The sequence below is a fragment of the Hemitrygon akajei genome, chromosome 10 (assembly GCF_048418815.1).
Source record: "Hemitrygon akajei chromosome 10, sHemAka1.3, whole genome shotgun sequence".
Taxonomy (NCBI): domain Eukaryota; kingdom Metazoa; phylum Chordata; class Chondrichthyes; order Myliobatiformes; family Dasyatidae; genus Hemitrygon; species Hemitrygon akajei.
In genome coordinates, this window is record NC_133133.1 from 147,606,149 (window position 1) to 147,626,859 (window position 20,711).

General features: G+C 39.6%; 1 protein-coding gene across 9 annotated transcripts in view; it reads left to right on the forward strand.

Annotated features, from left to right (window-relative positions):
* Positions 1-20,711, forward strand: part of cacna1c (calcium channel, voltage-dependent, L type, alpha 1C subunit) — a 737,294-nt gene that overhangs the window by 529,123 nt on the left and 187,460 nt on the right. For all 9 annotated transcript variants that reach the window (XR_012100621.1, XM_073059289.1, XM_073059283.1 and 6 more), the window contains exons 22-25: positions 2,292-2,398; positions 5,106-5,193; positions 6,751-6,858; positions 13,305-13,357. Coding sequence is in view for 8 of the 9 variants with exons in the window: in XM_073059289.1 (XP_072915390.1) it covers positions 2,292-2,398; positions 5,106-5,193; positions 6,751-6,858; positions 13,305-13,357 (356 nt within the window). In the remaining variant the exon portion in view is untranslated. The remainder of the gene's footprint in view (positions 1-2,291; positions 2,399-5,105; positions 5,194-6,750; positions 6,859-13,304; positions 13,358-20,711) is intronic.

Sequence of the window (20,711 nt, forward strand, 5' to 3'; positions counted from 1 at the left end):
CTCTTTAATAATATTGGCTAGCTTACTTTTATATTCCATCCTCACATTCTTAATGACTTTTTATTGTCTTCTGTTGGTTTTTCAAAGCTTCCCAATCCTCTAACTTCCCACTAATTTTTGCTCTATTATATTTTCTCTCATTGGCTTTTATGTTGGCTTTGACTTCTCTTGTAAGGCACAGTTGTGTCATCTATCTTTTAGAATACTTCTTTCTCTTTGGGATGTATGTATCCTGTGCCTTCCAAATTGCTTCCAGAAATTCCAGCCATCATCCCTGCCAGCGGTCTTTTCCAGTCAATTCTGGCCAACTCCTCTCTCGTGTCTCTGTAATTCCCTTTACTCCACTGTAATACTGAGACTTTATCTTCTCCTTCTGAAATTTCAGGGCGAATTTGATCATATTATGACTACTTGTATTGTTGGGGAAAAATGTGTTTAAAAAATTAATGTGACCAAAAATACATTATCCCTCAAGACTTGATAACCTGCATCCCAAAGTTTTGAAAGATTTGGCTATGGCAATGGTAGATACTGATTGTTGTCTTTGAAAATGTCAATAATTTTAGAACAGTTCCCATAATTTGGAAGGTAGAGAATGTTGCCCCATTGTCCATGAATGGTGAAATTGAGAGTATGTGGAACTTTGGATCTATTAGCCTGACAAGTTTAGGGGAAGATTCCATTTCTATTCTGTAGAAAGCATTAACAGAGTCCCAAGAAGATAATAGTTGGATATGACTGAGTCAAAATGTATTTATAAAAAGGATAATCATGTTTGACAAAGATGTTGGAGATTAACAAGATTATTGCTAACAGAGTAGTGGGTATGGTGCATTGGCCTTTGATATGAGGTTATAGAACAAAATTGCAGTGCCTTGGATTGTCAGGTAATATACTGGCATGGTTTAAGGATTGGTTAATGGACAGAAAAACAAAGGGAGAATAAATAGCTCATCTTGGAGTTTAGGGGCTCTATTCAATTGGGCACCACAAGCTGGATGCATAATGCAGAGAGACCTCTGGAGGATAAAGGCAGATAGTGAATAATTGAGGATATGGCAAAATGAATAAAACTGTTGCAAAATCTAAGTTCTGTAAGGCGGTACACAACTACAAAAAGTTGTTAGAAAAGAAAATTATATAGACTAGAGTTGACCTATTTCAGTCATATATGATCTCAAGTGTTACATACAGACGATTTCTCTACATAAAGAGGAATATGCTTGCAGCAGACACAGAACGTGATAAAATTTTGTTGTTTGAGAAGACATTAAACAGACAGAGTCAACAGTCTCTAGTGTTAGAAAATGAGGACTGATCTGATTGAAACATACAACATGCTTGCAGGCCTTGATAGATAGATTCGAGAACGATGTTTCCCCTGGCTGGGATGGCTAAAGTCAGGTGTCACAGTCTCAAAATAAGGGGTTGGCCATTCAGATCTGAATTTTTGGAGTGTTCTTTTTATCCAAGAAAGCTGTGAAGGCTCGGTTGCTGATCATATACAAGACAGTATCTGATTGATTTTTGGATTTTGAGGAGATTGAGAAATATGGGGTTACTATAGGCAAGTGTCACCAAGATAAAAAATCATCCATAATCTCATTGAAAGTGGAGCAGGTACAGGAGGCAAATATGCTGCTACTGGTTCTATTTTGCATGTCCTAAGAGGGTTTATTAACTATTGAGGTTTAAATTGCAGTCGGTTGCTCAATTGGGCATTTTTGAGGGCAAAGCCAATATGTTTAAAAAGGAAGAGAGTAATGCAATGCGAAGTTGTAATACGTCAAGCAGTATCAAACGAAGTTGAGGAGTAATAGTAACTGAAAAACTGAAGCAAATATGGGACTAACCAATCGGTGGGACTGACTACAGAGCTATAAATATCATTGGACTAGATATTCCCAGGCATCTTCCCTGATGAAGGTGGCAGAGTTTATCATTGAAACATCGGTTATAATCAATACCTGTACCCAGGTGGAAGCCCAAAAAGAGTTTATTCATCACATACACTGGGAAAGCACTAGACTTTTTTTTAAGGGATACTTTTATGTGAAATTATTTTGTTGATGATTTCTTCTTTGACATTATCTATTGCATTAAAGCTTTTGCATCACATTAATCAGTCAAGGTAAAATTAATATGCATCAACTTTAGGCAATGATGGTTTATCTTTAATTCATAATCTCTTGAAATATATATAAGCGTGAAAGTGTGTTCTTACAATAGTTAAAGACACTGTGTATAGTACTTGATTATCTTTGAGATAACATCTTGACCTATTTACACAGATGACCGCCTATGGGGCTTTCATTCACAAGGGTTCCTTCTGCAGAAATTACTTCAACATACTTGACCTGGTGGTGGTTAGCGTCTCTCTCATTTCTTTTGGAATGCAGTAAGTTATATATACGTTGTTCTGAAATATTCACCTGCTAGGCCAAAGTAATGGTTTGAGAAGTGTGAACTCATGTAAATGGATGAATATCAAATGCTACTCCTCATAGTATTGTGTAAATAAGTTGAACTGTGTTTCAAAACATTTCTGTACCATGACTTCTTGAATTCAGTACTGACCACCCATAGAAATATGTTGACTTACAATTCAGAATCAAATACTTTTAAGCAACATCACATCAAAATGGTTTCACGTGCAATATTAATGCCTGACTACTTGAAGTAATCTTTTTGCCAACAACCAAAACGAATAAAGCATAGCTGCTTTGTATGGAAAAGAAATTCCAGAAAATTTTAGAGCAATTTAAGTAAAACAGTGCTTAGCAAAAGAAAGCATTCAATAGTCAAAATTATCCAAAGAGCTGTTTTGGACTTCAAGCTGCTCTCTGAATGGACAAGGAAGATTCCCGGGAAGAACTGGCATGGTTAATATATAGATATGCAAAATCGCTCTTTGATAATATCACAAGGATCAAGAATTGTATTTTAGCCAGAGGCCTCCACAAGGTAGTTTAACAGTTACTGTGGTGAACTAGATATACCTGTCTGACTGCTCCTGTGGCTCCTCCCACAGACCCTGCTGACTGCTCCTGTGGCTCCTCCCACAGACCCCTGTATAAAGGCGACTGTGGGCTGCTGCTCTCCCTCATTTTCCCCAGGATGTAGTGCTGTTTATTCTTCCAGTCAATAAAAGCGGATATCTCGCTTCCTAAGTCTCAGCGTGAGTTATTGATGGTGCATCAGTTACTCACAAAGCCAACCTGACAGGAAGAGGATTGGGTTATTTCAGTGTGGTTCTAGAAAAAGCATAATTGCGTGGATCTTTCAAATCCCCTCCTACTGGCTTAGCAGTGACAGGATGCCGCATTGAATTTGGTGCATTACATGAGAGTCATTGTTACACAGCCTAAAAACAGGCCCTTTGGCCCAACCCAGATACACTGGCCAAGTCGTCAGTCCAGTCGAGTACTATTCACCTTCATTTGTCCCATATTGCCACCTACGCTGGAAGCTTGTTCCATCTACCCACCACCCTCTGTGCGGAACAAGTTTTCCCTCAGATGCCATTTAAATCTTTCCCCTCTCTCTTTACATCCATGCTGTCTAGTTTCAGATGCCCCTTTCTCTGGCCAGAAAGGACAGTGATACCCACCTTATTTATGCTGCTCCTGATTTTACACACCTCTATTAGGCAAACCCTGAACCTTCTTTGCTCCAGGGAATGAAGTCCCTGCCTATTCTGCTTTTCCTTATAACTCAAGCCCTTCAGTCTTGATATTATCTTTGTAGATCTTTTATGCAACCTTGGGAGACTAATGCATTCCTCTTTATACATGTGTGACCGGAACTGCACACAATATTCCAAGTGTAGTCTCACCAGTGACTTGTACAGTTGCAACATGGGGTCCCAACATCTGGACTCAGTGTCCTGATAGCTGAGGACACACACGCTAGACACCTTCTTCACCACCTCATCTACCTACGATCCACAAACCTGTAACCTTAGGACTTTCTGTTCCACAGCACTCTCCAATGCCCTACCATTTACCATGCAAGTCTTGCCCTGGTTTAACATGCCAAAATGCAACCCCCTCCCCCCACCACTTGTAAGAGCTAAAGTAAATCTTCCATTCATTGGTCCACTTCCCCTGGCAATCTAGTTCATGTTATAATCTTAGAATCTTAGATAACCTTCTTCATTGCCCACTACACTACCAATTTTATGAGTTAACATGGACTGAAGATACATTATTACATAGGAAACAAAGCAGAAATAACGAGCTCCTTTCTTGCTGGAAGGATTTAAGAAGAGGAGTATCCCGTGAATCATTTCGAATGAGGATCAGGTGCCCTAATCAAGGAGCCCGGTGGAACACGGGGAAAAGGAAATTAACTGAAATGAGTAGTCAGTGGACTGGACCATGACAGTCCCCTTATTTGAGAAAGGATATAATAGCAGTAGCCTGCTGGTGGCATAGTGACATCAGCGCTGGACTTTGGAGTGACAGGTCCCGAATCCAGCCGGCTCCCTTGCACGCTCTCCATCCATGCTGGGTTAAGAGCTGGTGATCTCTTAAAAAAAACTCACCCAGCAGAAGGCAATGGCAAACCACTACTGTAACTTGCCTCGTACACGATTTCCCAATATGTCAGAGCGGCGTGGAAGGAAATCGCCCGCTAACTGGAAAATTCCAGATGCAACGTATCCAAAAAAAAAGCAGTGGCGGCTGTCGAAATGAGATTCACTAGGCCATTTAAGAGAGATGTTCTAGCAGAAGCAGCTAAAGAAGTTGGATCTGTATTCTTTGGAATTTAGAAGAATCTAGGGAACTCATTGAAACATATAAGATACCAAGGAGGCATGATAAGTCAGATGTTGGGATGTTTACTGCAGAGACAAATGTGAGACAGTTAAGGTCCACAAACTAAAACTCAGTATTTAGCCATTAACTTAAAGTCAAGACAATTTAATGTTTAATTAAATTTAATGACGATTGGCAATTTAATATTGCCAATCACATTTTGTAAATTTGCAAGTTTTTTGAGATTTTGTTTGATACCAGCAAAGTTTTGATATGTTTGAAGGTATTATTGAATAATTATTAGAATGTGTTCCACCATAATACACATAACTTCTGTGTTTGCAGCTCCAGTGCAATAGCAGTGGTGAAGATTCTTAGAGTGCTACGAGTATTACGACCTTTGAGAGCCATTAATAGAGCAAAGGGATTGAAGGTAATAGATCTTCATGTTACAATATCAATCACTTCTATTAATAATTTGACTTTAATACAGTAAAGTATTACAAGGCATTTTAAAGAAGTTTGATCAATGACTAACACCAATGAAATTGTGGCGAGGGGGATGGAGATGTTCAGTGGAATTATTTAATAAACAAGAAGGATACGGAAATTAAGGCTTTGCGTAACAGGAATCACTGTAGATGAACAAGGAGGGACATAATAGGTGAATGGGTCAGTGTCAATTAGGACATAGAGACCAGGTTTAGGTTATCTTAAATATAGAACATGAAAGTACAGGCAGAGGTGCTTTGCAGAATTGGCACAAGTTTTGCAAGTATAGATGCAGAAACTTGAGAAAATAAATTAATCCTATTCATGAAAAACATCAGTTATTGCTGAAAGTGAGCTTCTAAATGTGAGTGTGAGCATATTTTACACTACCATATATTCAGTAAGATTATAATCTGAGCTGCAAGTGATCACTTATTGTTTACAGTCTGCATGGATTCTGATAAAAATAAATTGGTATTTTTGGGGGAATGAAAATGAGATGCCAAGTCACTATCATATAATGTCTTTAAGCAATACAATCAATTAAGTGATAAATAAATAATGATGCTTACAGTTCAATGAACTTTAATGAATTGAAACCTTAATTATTATCTGCTCCTCGGCTGGTCAGCAAATACAGAACAATAGATCCAGTACCCGAGGCATTTCTGATACAATATTCTGTACGAAGTACTGTTCTGTGCTGACTTTGTTGATCTTTGGTAATAGTAAAACAAAACACAAACAAAGGAAAGTATCCTTTATTTCAGATATCTCACAACTTCTCAAATCTTTTACAAGCACCGAAGTACTTTATCTAAATGCACTAGCATTATCTAGTAGATTTAGCAGCCGATTTGTGCACAGGAAAATGTGTTAATAATCAGTTAAGTTTCCTGTACCTAATCGGCATCTATCACTCACTTCATTGAACCTTGCAATCTTTGAGGTTTATATCAGGATAGTGTTCGAGATTGATGGAGGGGTGGAGGTATAAAATACTATTTATTTGTTTACTCACTGTTCAATAGTCAATTGTCAGGACTTTTAAATGATTGGCAAGATGGTTCCCATGATAAATTAGAACTTAAAAATATTTATCTAGTTTATGAAATGATAACAAATTCTTTGAATTATCACAAAGTATAAATAAATCTTGAAAAGTCACAGGTTTCATGAAAATAGTTATTTTAATGGAATGCTTAATTATTTCAGAATTTATTATTGAGTACTCTTTTTGAAACAAATATTTGTTTCAAAGCATTTGAAAACTGATTGTTTTCCTGCTCTAACTGGTAAAAAATTTCTGGAGTCATCTTCATCAAAACTATAACAAAAGGGAAAAGAAAGATTACTTTTTATTCATAAAGGTTTCTTCCCACCTGCAGAATTCATTCCAGCCTCTCTTAAAAGTGCCTTTTTGGCTTTATTTAAAATTTAGAATAATATGTATTTATGTTGCATAAATCATAAAGCTGTCATTTTATTACCCTTTCAGCACGTTGTTCAATGTGTGTTTGTGGCCTTAAGGACTATCGGTAATATCGTAATAGTGACCACATTATTACAGTTCATGTTTGCATGTATTGGAGTACAGCTTTTCAAGGTAAGACTGAATTAGCATTTATTTTACAAATTAATTAATTGTTTTTTTATCTACTTGTTGATTTGTTTCACTTTGAGTTTCTTGACCCTTCCTACATGGTAAGAGGATAATTTGCTACCTACCTCTTAAATTCTGACTAAATCCAGGCGAGTATAATATTCCCAGTTTTAGCTCAATATTTGTCATGAGACAACTATGGTGTAACCACAGAACCAAATTAGGATATTCTGTCCTAGTTTAATAAATGCATCTGTGTAGATCTGACATTTCCATTTTTGAGTAATGCTTTTAATATTCATTTGGGTGACTCTTCATGGTGAATCTAAATACATATTTGCAGAGATTTACTTTCTAAAGATTAAATAAATTACTGTTGGGTAATGATTAGCCAGTTGTTCTTTCTAATATGCCAGTTTTGCTTAATTTTAACAGGGACATCTGTCTTTCTAGTTAATTTGGTTGGCAGAATGGGTAATAACTTTAGCACTGGGTTGTATTTTCTTTATGAGTGCTTTATTACTCTTTAGTACTCAAATATACCATGTTATTTATTGTGTTACTTTTCTTAAATAATGATATTCATGATAATTCAAATGTACTTGTATCTATAAATGTGCTAGTACAGGGGTGTCAAACTCATTTTAGGTCACGGGTCGGATTGAGCAAAATGCAGCTTCATGCGGGCCGGATCAGTCGGACGCGTGCGAACGCAGCTTTCGTTGCCTCCGTTTTTTCAGCCTGCTCTCATGTGTCTCAGTCTCTGCTATAACTACAAAGTGTTTCACTTTACAAATTCCGTTTCTTATGAAGAAGACTGCCGAATAAACACTAAAAACCCTGAAAACCTGGTACCTGAATAAACTCAGCATTAGCCATATCATACGCCATAGGCACTTCGATTACTGGGGCCAGCTTTAATAGTAATTAGATATTATCTCGCGGGCCAAAGATTCCACCGCGGGCCGGATTTGGCCCACGGGCCTTGAGTTTGACATATATGTGCTAGTATGAAGTAGAAGCATTTTTCTTTCTTGATTGGGTACAAAATGAAGAGAATATGTTCAAAAAATTCTATTGAAAAAGTCAATGTTCATCCCTCCCTTTGCCAATCAGCTCCATTTCCAACTGATCATAATTGCAACAATCCCCAGTCATCCCTTGTTTATATCTTTATCTAGATCCATCAAGTATTTCAACAACCCATATTCTCCCATCTATTTATTTCTCTCCCTTGTTAACCCGTCCTCCTGACGACCTTGTCTCCATCTTTTGCCTGGCTTTCAGCCCTGTACTGTCAGTTCGTATACTTTATCTATTGCCTTCTGCCTTCACCTCCACATAATGCCATCAAGATGTCGCTTCCCTGCCTCCCTCATACCCTGTGAATCTCCTGGTGATACATCATCTTATGCACAGTGGAAATACCTTAACAGGCTTGCAGAAGTGAAAAAATAAATGACAATGAAGCATGATCAAGGATTGAGAGAGAGAAGCACAGGTGGGATTTTGGGGATAGACCTGATGCACCATCAATAATTCACTCTGAGACGTAAGAAGCGAGATATCGGCTTTTATTGACTGGAAGAATGAACAACACTACATCCTGGAGAATGAGGCCGGGCTCAGGCCTCAATCGCCTTTATACAGGGGTCTGTGGGAGGAGCCACAGGAGCAGTCAGCGGGGGTCTGTGGGAGGAGCCACAGGAGCAGTCAGCAGGGTCTGTGGGAGGAGCCACAGGAGCAGTCAGCAGGGGTCTGTGGGAGGAGCCACAGGAGCAGTCAGCAGGGTCTGTGGGAGGAGCCACAGGAGCAGTCAGCAGGGGTCTGTGGGAGGGGCCACAGGAGCAGTCAGCAGGGTCTGTGGGAGGAGCCACAGGAGCAGTCAGCAGGGTCTGTGGGAGGGGCCACAGGAGCTGTCAGCAGGGGTCTGTGGGAGGAGCCACAGGAGCAGTCAGTGGGGGGAGGAGCCACAGGAGCAGTCAGCGGGGGTCTGTGGGAGGAGCCACAGGAGCAGTCAGCGGGGGGGGGTCTGTGGGAGGAGCCACAGGAGCAGTCAGCGGGGGTCTGTGGGAGGAGCCACAGGAGCAGTCAGCGGGGGTCTGTGGGAGGAGCCACAGGAGCAGTCAGCAGGGGGTCTGTGGGAGGAGCCACAGGAGCAGTCAGCGGGGGTCTGTGGGAGGAGCCACAGGAGCAGTCAGCAGGGTCTGTGGGAGGGGCCACAGGAGCAGTCCAGACAGGTATATGTAGTTCACCACAAGACCATCATCACCCTTTCACCTTTTATTTTACCTCTTAAATCTCACATGGATCTCCAGGGCTGAAGAGTTCAATCTAGAAGTATCTGGCTGGTCTGCAGAGACATAGCTAGCCCGTAGCCATAGTGCCACCTCAAAGACTTTCTTCTTGGAGAGTCTCACCTTCTTAACACAAGGGATTCCCACATGATCCACTGCCCCTTGCTAAGAATCTGTATAAGTTTGTTCTGAAAAAAGTGTTTTAATTCCATGAAGGATGTTACTTAAGACCACACTCCAGGCACAGTTGATCATCATATGAAAAAGCTATGTGAGAAACACAGCACAGAAGTATAGAAAGAAATTTTAATTCATCCATTAAAGTATCTACTGTTGGGGAGATGCTGCATATGTATTAGGATTCCTAGTAGATGCCTATTACTGTAATAGACAGGGCAGCAATTAATGGCCATTGGTTCAGAAGAGAACCACTGCTATTCAGCCTCTCACAGTTATTTTTGTCTTAGACTTTGTACCTTTACTGTAAGCTTGGAAAGAGCCTGACTGACAGACGGCAGCATACCTCTCACACTGGACTCCCTGCATAGCCCAACGTGCTTGGTCTCCCCAGAATACCCTGGTATGGGCTCAAAATGGTTACCAACCCAGACATAGATACATTCAGTTATTTCATTTTTTAAAAATTATTTATTAAGTTTTAATAAGTATTTATTTGTAATATCTGTCTGTATGCTGTTTTGAGTTTATTCTTGCTAAGGCAAATAACAAAGATAGGCCTCTCAACAGGAGTATTTCTTACTGAAGACAGTAACTTGACTCTAAAGGTGAACATGTTTGAGGATTTTTGTGGAGCAGTGTTTCATTGCAATTATCAGTCCCTGGAAGGGATATTACAGAAATGTCAGGTACAGTGTATACAGAAACCACATGATCAAGTGAATTTATATCTGGTTGAATTTACAACTTTGGATTGATGCAAGTAGTTAATCACATAACTGAACAATATATTACAAGTTATAGGTAATAGTGTATTTAGTTCTTAAAGGATATCTTACACTTAAAAGCACTAAACTGATTCCCTTTTTAAGAAAATGATTAATAGAAATACAAACTGTCATCTGTTTACATAGGCATGGTTATACACTGATAATTATTCACAGAACTTTTCACAGCAAGCTATACTTAAAGTCGTACAGCATAGTAACAGGCCCCTTGGCCAAATAATCCATATTGACCAAGATGCCTCATCCAAGCTGATACCCTTTGACAGTGTTAAGCCCGTAAACTTCTAAACCTTTCCTATCCATGTATTTGTTCAATTGTCTCTTGAAAGTTGTCATTGTGGCTGCCTTGACCATTTCTTCTGGCAGCTTATCCCACGTACATACCACTCTTTGTGTAAACAAAGTACTTGCCCCTCAAGTTCCTGTTAAATTTTTCCCTTCTCACCTTAAACCTAAGCACTCTAGTTCTTGATTCCAATATCCTAGGAAAAAGACTGATTGGATTCACCCTATCTATGCCCCTCATTATTGTATACACCTCTGTAAGATTGACTCTCCACCTCCTACACTGCAAGAAGCAAAATCCTAGCCTGTACAACTTCACCCTGTAACTCATTCCCTCAAGTCCTTATGAACGTTTTCTGCACTCTTCACAGTTTAATAACATCTTTCCTATAGCAAGCCAACCAAAGTTGAACGCGATTCTGTAACACAACACACACAAAAAGCCGGGGGAGCTCAGCAGGTCAGGCAGCAGCCATGGAAATGAACAAGCATTTGACCCTTCGTCAGGACTTCATCAGTCGTGACGAAGGGTTTCAGCCCAAAATGTCGACAGTGCTTCTTCCTATAGATGCTGCCTGGCTTGCTGTGTTCCAGCAGCATTTTGTGTGTGTTGCTTGAATTTCCAGCACCTGCAGATTTCCTCGTGTTTGCGTTTTTAAATTCACTACTGCGAAGCCTCTGCCAGTGATGCCTACACTGAAGAAGTTTAAATCTTCTCTTCAGTCCTGACGAAGGGTCTCGGCCCGAAACGACGACAGTGCTTCTTCCTATAGATGCTGCCTGGCCTGCTGCGTTCCACCAGCATTTTGTGTGTGTTGGTTGAAACAATTGATGTTTTGGGCCGAGACCTCGCTCCCTTCTTCAGGACTGGAAAGGAAGGAGGAAGATACCAGAATAAAAAAGGTGGGGTGGGAAAGGGATAGCTAAAAGGTGGTAAGTGAAGCCAGGTGAGTGGGAAAGGTAAAAGGTTGGAAATGAAGGAACCTGATCTTTCTGGAGATGAGAGTGGGCCATAAGAGAAAGGAAAGGAGGAGGGTCACAAGGGGAGGTGATAGGTAGGTGAGGGGAGGAATGAGCCCAGAGTGGGGAAGAAAAGAAGGGGGGGAGGGATTTTTTTTACCTGAAGGGGAAATCGATATTCATGTCATTAGGTTATAGGCTACCCAGAAGGAATACAAGGTGTTGCTCCTCTATTCTGAGAGTGGCATCATTGTGGCACAAGAGGAGGCCATGGTCTGGCATGTCGGAACGGGAATGGGAATTGAAATTGAATTGTTGGGCCACTAGGAAGTTCTGCTTTTGACTGATGGAAGGGAGGTGCTTGATGAAGCGGTCCCCCAATTTACGATGGGTCTAACCAGTGCAGAGGAGGCCACATTGGGAGCACTGGATGACCCCAGCAGACTGGCAAGTGAAGTGCTGCTTCACCTGGAAGAGCGTGAGGGAGGAGGTGAATGGGCATGGTGTAGCATTCCAGGTGCTTGCAGGGTTAAGCGCCTGGAGAGAGGTTAGCGGGGAGGGATGAATATACAAGGGAATCACAGAGGGTGCGATCCCTGTGGAAATGGGAGAGTGGAGGGAAGGTGTTTATAGTAGAATCCAAAAGTAGGCTTCATGGGCACTCTGTACAACTGCACCAAGACCTCCCAACTCTCTTGCACTCCCTGCCTTGTGCCATCCTTCTACCCCTCCCTTAAGCCTTTGTCCTCACACTCTCTTCTTTCTCACTTTTACCTTCCTTCTCTTTAACACCTCCCACCCTTGTCCTTTTCTCTAAGCCTTCTCCCCCACTACAACCACATTTCACTCTGTCTCTCACACATCAGCCTTCTCTTTGCAAATTCCTCACTCTCATTCTCCTCCTCCCTTCATTACTTTCCTTTTCCCCCATTTCTTTCTTTCACTCCTTCCTCCTTCTCCGCTTCTCTGGCCCTCACTCATCCAGACCTCTGGTCTACTATTGTAGATCTTGTAGATCTACTACTGTCCTCTATTCCTGCCTACATTTGCTTCCTCCTCTTGTCAAACACTTTCTTATTCTTTCTCCCCTCGTATACTTTTAGACCCCCGCTCAACCCTCTCTCTGTCTGCTTCGCAAATTCTTCTTCCTTCACTCCCTTCCTCATCTTCGCACTCCCCCTTCCCTCCTCTGTCCTCCTTCTCTTCCACCCATTTAGCCGAAACCTGTCTATGCCTCTCATTCCATTGCTTCTAGCTGTCACTGGTTCAACTTTCTGCCCATATTCTCATCATTTTGTACAGTTTTCTCCTTTCACATGGGCTATTGCCAACATCTTTATCATGCTAAAAATGGCGTAACGTTAAGATGTGATGTAATTTCAGTTTATTTTAAAATCCAAGAAATAAGATACCCATATCTAAACTAATACAATATTTAACTCGAATGTAATTGAGATAACAAATTCACAATGTAGGTTGAATAAGGATTTGATCATTTAGAGGATTGGAAATGGAACTTTTGGTGGATTTTGTTGTGTTGACCGTATATGGAGACACTGTTTGACAGTTGTCAGTAACTAACTTTTTCATTCATGCACTCATTTGAGTTGCATGTTATTACAATATGTAATAGAAGACAATGGATCAAGTGCTGCTGTACAGAATTTGTTGAGATAGGTATTTCATGGTGAGCACAGACATGACAAACTGAAAAGTCTGTTTCTGTACTATATGACACATTGACTCCATGAGAAATCTCTATTGAAAATCTAATAAGCTGGAGGAGACCATGAAACTCTTTGAGCCTACAACACCTTTCATGAAGTTGATGACTTCTCACCATATACCCATATCAGTACTCTTTGTAAAGGATTGTACAGTAAGAATGTGTGCTTCTTATTCTCTGCTTGAGTATTCATATTTTTATTTTTTCTATTTAAAGGGTAAATTGTACAGGTGTACTGATGAATCCAAACAGAAGGAATATGAATGCAGGTAATTTTTTTTTGAGTGCACATATGCCTAATAGCAAAGTATCTGGCTGATCATTGCATTTGAGAATGTGCTTGAACTAAGGTTCGTGGTACCAAGCTTTTGCCTTGAGAACTGTAAATCAAAATGTTGAGTGCAAAGATTATTGCATTTAATTCTCACTGTTACTAATTGTCCACTGATTAACATGTAATGAAAATCAAAACAGACTGCAGCTTTTGAAGTCTGAAATAAAAACAGAAGATACTGGTAACATTCAGCTCTCAGCATGTCCTGCAGCATCTGCAGAAAGAGAAAGGTTCAATGATATGTATACAGAAGAGAAAAGCCAGAGATAATTGGTCCAACCAATTAGACTGTTCAGTGTCTTCAGAATGCTTTTTCTTACAATTATATGAGAAAAGATAAATCTTACAGTTTGAGTATGGAGCGGTGTTGACAGCAAAAATCTAGGTATGTTTATATTGCTGAATCTTTGATTAAGTACAGCATATTCTTATTGGGGGATTCTTCAAAATCTGTTTTAGCTGATATGGTATTTTGTTTGGTAATACAGTGAGAAAAAATGTTAGTGTTTAATGTGGGCTTTTATGAGTTTCCACAGATAGAAAAATGACTGTTATTCATCAAGATGAATACATTTATATTTCAAGTTTTGACAGTGGTCAGTAGAGAAAGAAAATGTCGTTATAACTTTTCAGCTAAGTTTCAATACTGGAAGATGGAAGGAAGGAAGAAATGTTTATTGAAAAGTTTCTTGGTACTTTAATACAAGAGTTATCTCACGATATCTGTTCTAATTAATCCTGCTGGCTTTTCTCTCAGTACACTTTACGGCATAGACTGTGCTACAACTTGTAGGTACTAAGCATTGCCTAAACTCCAAGATGTATTACTCTAAGACATTTAAAAAAAGGTTCATTTTTTTTTAAATCAGTGGAATAGTATTCTTGATAATGCTCTGGTATTGTGCTCCCTGGTTCCTCTCCCAATGGACTATTTTTTAAGACTTTAACATTTGAAAAGAAATTTGCGATGAGCATTTTTTGTGCTGTAGTTAATGCCTGAATTAATTTACTTAACTTCAGATCAGTGCTGTTTATGATACTTCTCAGTCACAAACCGTTTTGTTCTCTGGGGCTGAAGAGAGGAAATGCCTTTTGATGCCAACAGGAAGGGTTTTTCAAATTGATGTTTATTATCATTGCCATGAAAATTAGTTTCTTTGCAGCAGCAGCACATTTTAAAGGCTTTTCAAAAAAAACATGTCATGAATTGCATAAACTTAAATTAACAAATTATACATAATTTACACAACAAAATAAAAGTACACATAATGACAACAGTTCAAGTTGAGGGAAATGCTGTCCTAGGTAGAATTAGGGTTTTTCATGTCAGTCCAAACTCCTGTTGGAGGAAGGAAAGTTGTTGTTCAAGCTTGAGTTCCTGTACCTCCTGGCTAATTACAGCAATGAGAAGAGTACGTGGCAAATGATGTTGGTTGAGGGTGGTGGGGGGTGGTGGAGGTGATGGGTGTTGCTTTTCTGAGTCATCACCTCTTGCAGCTGTTCTCAGTGTTTGGGGGTGGGGGTGGGAGTTGTACCCGTGATAGATTTGCTGTCCATTACACTCTGCATTGCCTCCTACATACCAGACCATGATGAAACCAGTCAGAATGCTCTTCTCAGAGTCAGAATCAGATTTAATATCAGCGGCTTATGTCATGAAGTATGTGAAATAAACCAAGTAGCAAAAACTAATGAATTTTGGTCATTAGTTATTAATGACCAAGTTATCTAAATCAAGTTATCTAAAATGTAAAAGAATAACGATGAATGATAATCTTGCAAAGAAAGAGGAACTAGTGCCTTCCCGGGGTAAATGATGAATAAATTCTTCTCAGGCTTCCAGCCAGATGCAGGAATTTGATTGTAAACAAGGTGAGGAAGTGGAAAACTGATTGGATAAGGACTAACCAATCTGGAGGGATGGACTAGACATGCCCGGGCATCGTTGCTGATGAAGATGGCAGAGTTTGTCATTGAAACGTTGGTTATATTCAATACCTGTCAGGTTGAAAGCCCAAGAAGAGTTTATTTATAATCTTGCAAAGAGTTAGCATGGCATTTCCATTTTCTTTTTGGTGATTTTAACCAAACAACATCCAAAATATCTCTGAAAACATTAAATATTATGATTGGGATGCTTCTGAAAATTGTTTTAATTTGTTCTTGGGATATGGGCAAGATGGCAACATTTTTATTGCTCACTCTCTACTGAAGGAGTTTCATGTGGGAATGAAAGGAACCATTCAGAGTGAGAATGAAACATCATTCTATCATTACTGCAGATTGGTGTAACAGGCCTTAATGTCATCATTTCAATTTCTCAAGAATGTTTTTTTCCAAAATGATCAGTTTAGTATAGTAATTGGATGTAAGATAGATGACAACATCCAACAATTTCTGAATAAAAGACCTGTCATCCAAATGAAGGATTTTTCCTTCCAGACGACACTGTGTTCACCACAATCTGTACTTATGAAATGTAGATCAAGATGATCAAGTTCTCTGGTGAATACACAAAGTTTGGCTTGGAAATAAAATCAACAAAATACTTGTCATGCAACAGGATACCTACTTTTAATACAATCTACATCAATAATCAGAATCAGGTTTAGTATCACCAGCATATGTTGTGAAATTTGTTGACTTTGTACAGCAATACAATGCAATACATAATAATAGAGAAAAAACTGTGAATTACATTAAATATGTATGTATATTTAAATTAAATAAGTAGTGCCAAAAAAAGAAGTTCAAAAAAAAAGTAGTTAGGTAGTGTGCGTAGGTTCAATGGTCCATTCAGAAATCATATGGCAGAGGGGAAGAAGCTGTTCCTGAATCATTCAGCGTGTGCCTTCAAGCTGCTGTAACTGCTTCCTAATGGTAACAATGAGAAGAAGGCACATCCTGGGTAGTGAAGCTCCTCTCCTTGAAGATGACCGGATACCTTGGTGGCATGATGGAGGTGGTAATTTTACAACTCTCTGCAGCTTTGATCCTGTGCAATAGCGCCCCCCCATATTAGACGGTGATGCAGCCAGTTAGAATGCTCTCCATGGTATATCTTTAGAAATTTACTAGTGTTTTTGCTGAAATACCAAATCTCCTGAAACTGCTAATGAAATATAGCAGCTGTCTAGCCTTTATAGCTGCATCAATATGTTGGCTCCAGCTTAGATCCTCAGAGATCTTGACACCCAGGAACTTGAAACTGCTCACTTTCTCCACTTTTAGTCCCTCTATGAGGACTCGTGTATGTTCCTCATCTTACCCACAATCAGTTCTGACACTGAGTGCAAAGTCGTTGTTGCGACACCACTCAACTAGCTGGAAATGTTCCCTCTGTTTTGTAATGACCAGTGTACACAAAAATCTTGTGCTGTGCAATTGTTTGCCCAGTGACAACAACATGTGTGCACTGAATTTTTAAGTGGAGGTAAATCTGAAGCTATTCTGGATAATAAGCCATTCCATATTAAATGAACTAGGAGTTCTTTTGTGCTTCATGCCCTTAGTTTCTTTGGAATCAATAATTTCTTCAATAAAAACAGTACAGATAAGCCATTTCTAAAATCTGCAGACAAATCATCGCAAACAATTTCTATCTGTTGCTTTCTCAAAAACTTTTTGGAATTACTTGGAAAGTGGTACCAACCTCCACTGGGAAACTTGCCCTTCTCGGTTTAGGTTCTTCAACCAGAAAATAAAAGCCATATTGACAGATTGAATTTGGTGTATCACTTTTCATATTCATGATGGGAAAAACTTTATACAGTATTTCTAGTAAAACATTCTAAAATGCCTTCAAGATAAGCACTCAATTATAGTCTGCCTGATATTGATAGCTGTGGTTATTTATTTGAACAGGTATAAATGACATGAGATATTCCAAGTGTGACAACATAGGCATTACCAAAACATCTGGAAAAAATACCCAGTAGGTCCTGTTCACAAAAAGGACAAATTCAATCCAGCTAATTGCCACTTAGTTAATTTACTCTCAATCATTGGGGATGGAAGCCATCTTTAACAATTCCATTTAATAAGGCATTTGCAAATAATCTACTCGTCAAAGGAGTCCTTTCAGAATCACTCCCTCTCGATCTCACGAAAGCTTTGGTCCAAAAGTGGTATCAAGGCATTCGGGTAGAAATAAAGTTATTCAGCATTAATGGTAAAACATTCTATTGGCTGCAATTGTATCTCACAAAAAGGAATTTGGTTATAGTTACCAGAGGTCAATAATCCCAGCCTCAGTGCATCATTGCAGCATTTCCAAGTATCCTAACCTGTATCATCTTAAGCTGTTTCTTTAATGACCCTCCTTTCTTTATAATATCAGAAGTGCACATATTTGTCTGTGATTACACAATGTTCCATTTGCAGCTCCTCAGTAAATGAAGCAGTCCATGATAAGTGGCGAGTAATGATCATGCACAAATTGGCAGGCAAGAAGTATCTCCAACAAGAAAAGAATTAACCTATGATATTCATTGGAAATACCATTCTCCACTCACAGCAACCTGGAGATCATACAAGTACCATGGCTCTGTTGCAGGCCAAAGGCATATGACTCACCTCTTGGCATCTCAAAGCCTTCCCACCATCTAGAGGCACAAATTAGGAAAATAATAGAAGACCTTCTACTTGTCTGAATGAGTGAAATACAAGCAATTCTCAAGAAGCCTGACAACATCGTCCATGACGACTACAACTGTGAGAAGTGCATCCAGCTGCAGCTTCTAACAATCCACATTAAGGAGTTGGAGCTGGAACTGGATGAACTCCAGACCACTCAGGAAGCTGCGGAGGCAATAGATAGGACATATAGAGAAGTAGTTACACCCAAGGTGCAGGACTCAGGCATTTTAGAATGTTTTACTGGAAATACTGTATAAAGTTTTTCCCATCATGAATATGAAAAGTGATACACCAAATTCAATCTGTCAATATGGCTTTTATTTTCTTTCTAAGCCAAAGAGTGGGCATGTAATAGCAAAATTTAGTGGGAAGTTGGAGGATGGGAAAGCATTTAAAAACCAAGTGTTTAAGAAGGTACAGATGGCATATGAAAGTCAGCTAGCTAATAATATTAAAGAAGATACCAAAAGTTTCTTCAGATACATAAGACACATGAGAGGCTAGAGTAGATATCAGACCACTGGAGAGGTAGTAATGGGGGATAACAAAATAGAGGATGAGCTGAGTAAGTATTTTGCATCAGTCTTTGCTGTGGACGATAGCAGCAGTATGGTGGAAGTTTCAGGTGTCAGAGGGCATGAAATGTGTGAAGTTACCATAACTAGAGTGAAGGTTCTTGGGAAACTGAAAGTCACCTGGACCAGAGGGGATACACCCCAGAGTTCTGAAAGAGGTGCTGAAGAGATAATGGAGGCATTAGTAATGGCCTTTCAAGAATCACTAGATTCTGGAATGGTTCCAGAAGACTGAAAAATTGCAAATGTCACTCCACTCTTCAAGAAGGGAGAGAGGCAGAAGAGGGAAACTACAGGTCAGTTAGTCTGACCTCAGAGGTTGGGAAAATGTTGGAGTTGATTATTAAGGATGACATCTCAGGGTACTTTGGAGGAACATAATAAAATAGTCCATAGTCAGCTTGGTTTCCTCAAGGAAAAATCTTGCCTGACAAATCTGTTGGAATTCTTTGAAGAAATAACAAGATAGTCAAAGGATGTTATGTACTTGGATTTTCAGAAAGCCTTTGACAAGGTGCCACACATGAGGCTGCTTAACAAGCTATGAGCCCATGGTATTACAGGAAAGATTTTAACATGATAAAGCAGTGGCTGATTGGCAGGAAGCTAAGAGTGGGAATAAAGGGAGGCTCTTCTGTCTGGCTGGCTGCCAGTGACTAGTGGTGTTCCACAGATTGGGGCTGATTCTTTTTACATTATATGTCAATGATTTGGATGATGAAATTGATGGCTTTGTTGCAAAGTTTGCAGATGATATGAAGATAGGTGGAGGGGCAGGTAATTTTAAGGAAGTAGAGAGGCTACAGAAGGACTTAGATTAGGAGGTTTGGCCAAGAAATGTCAGGAAGTGTATGGTCATGCATTTTGGTAGAAGAAATGAAAGGGTTGACTATTTTCTAAATGGAGAGAAAATACAAAACACTGAGGCACAATGGGACTTGGGAGTCCTTGTGCAGGATTTCCTAAAAGTTAATTTACAAGTTGAGTCTGTGGTGCAGAAGGCAAATGCAATGTTAGAATTTATTTCAAGAGGGCTAGAATATTATGCAAGGATGTAATGTTGAAACTTTATAAAGGTCAGGTGAGGCCTCACTTGGAGTATTATGAACAGTTTTGGGTCCCTTATCTTAGAAAAGATGTGCAGAAACTGGAGAGGGTTCAAAGGAGATTCACAAAAATGATTCTAGGATTGAATAGCTTGTCATATGAAGAGTGTTTGATGGCTCTGGGCCTGTGTTCACTAGAATTCAGAAGAATGAGGGGTGACCTCATGGAAACCTATCGAATGGTGAAAGGCCTTGATAAAATGGATGTGGAAAGGATGCTTCCTATAGTGGGAGAGTCTAAGACCAGAGGATACAGCCTCAGAATAGAGGGGTGTCCTTTTAGAATGGATATGAGGAGAAATTTGTTCAGCCAGAGAGTGGTGAATCTGTGGAATTATTTGCCATAGGCAGCTGTGGAGGCCAAGTCTTTAAGACAGAGGTTGCTAGATTCTTGATTGGTCAGAGCATGAATGGATATAGGGAGAAGGCAGGATATTGGGAGTGAATGGAAAATTGGATCAGCCATGATGAAATGGCAGAGCAGACTTGTTGGGCCAAATGGCCTAATTCTCCTCCTATATCCTATGGCCTTATCATCCAGGATGAAACAGCTTGTTTGATGGGCACCTTACCAAAACCCTGAACATTCATTCCCTCCAGCATGGATCACAATGGCTGCATTGCATTATTCACCCAAGCTTCTGTAATAATCACTACACAATCCTTCAACTTGATCTATCACCAAGAAGGACAAGAGCAGCTGGTTCATGGAAAGATTTTCACCTTTAGGTTCCTCTCCATCCTGTCTAGTAACTATATTGCCCGTCTATTTTACTGCTGGGTCTAAATTCATGAGAAGGATTGCTGCAGTTCAAGACGGTAGCTCACCACATTCTTCTCAAGGGCAGTAAGGAATGAACAATTATCATTGGCTTTGCTGAAAATGCCTAAATACCAAAAATTAATATTAAAGAAGTTTCCAAGGTCTTTTCCTGAATTGGTTAAGTGTTCTTCTGCCAATCAAACAAGT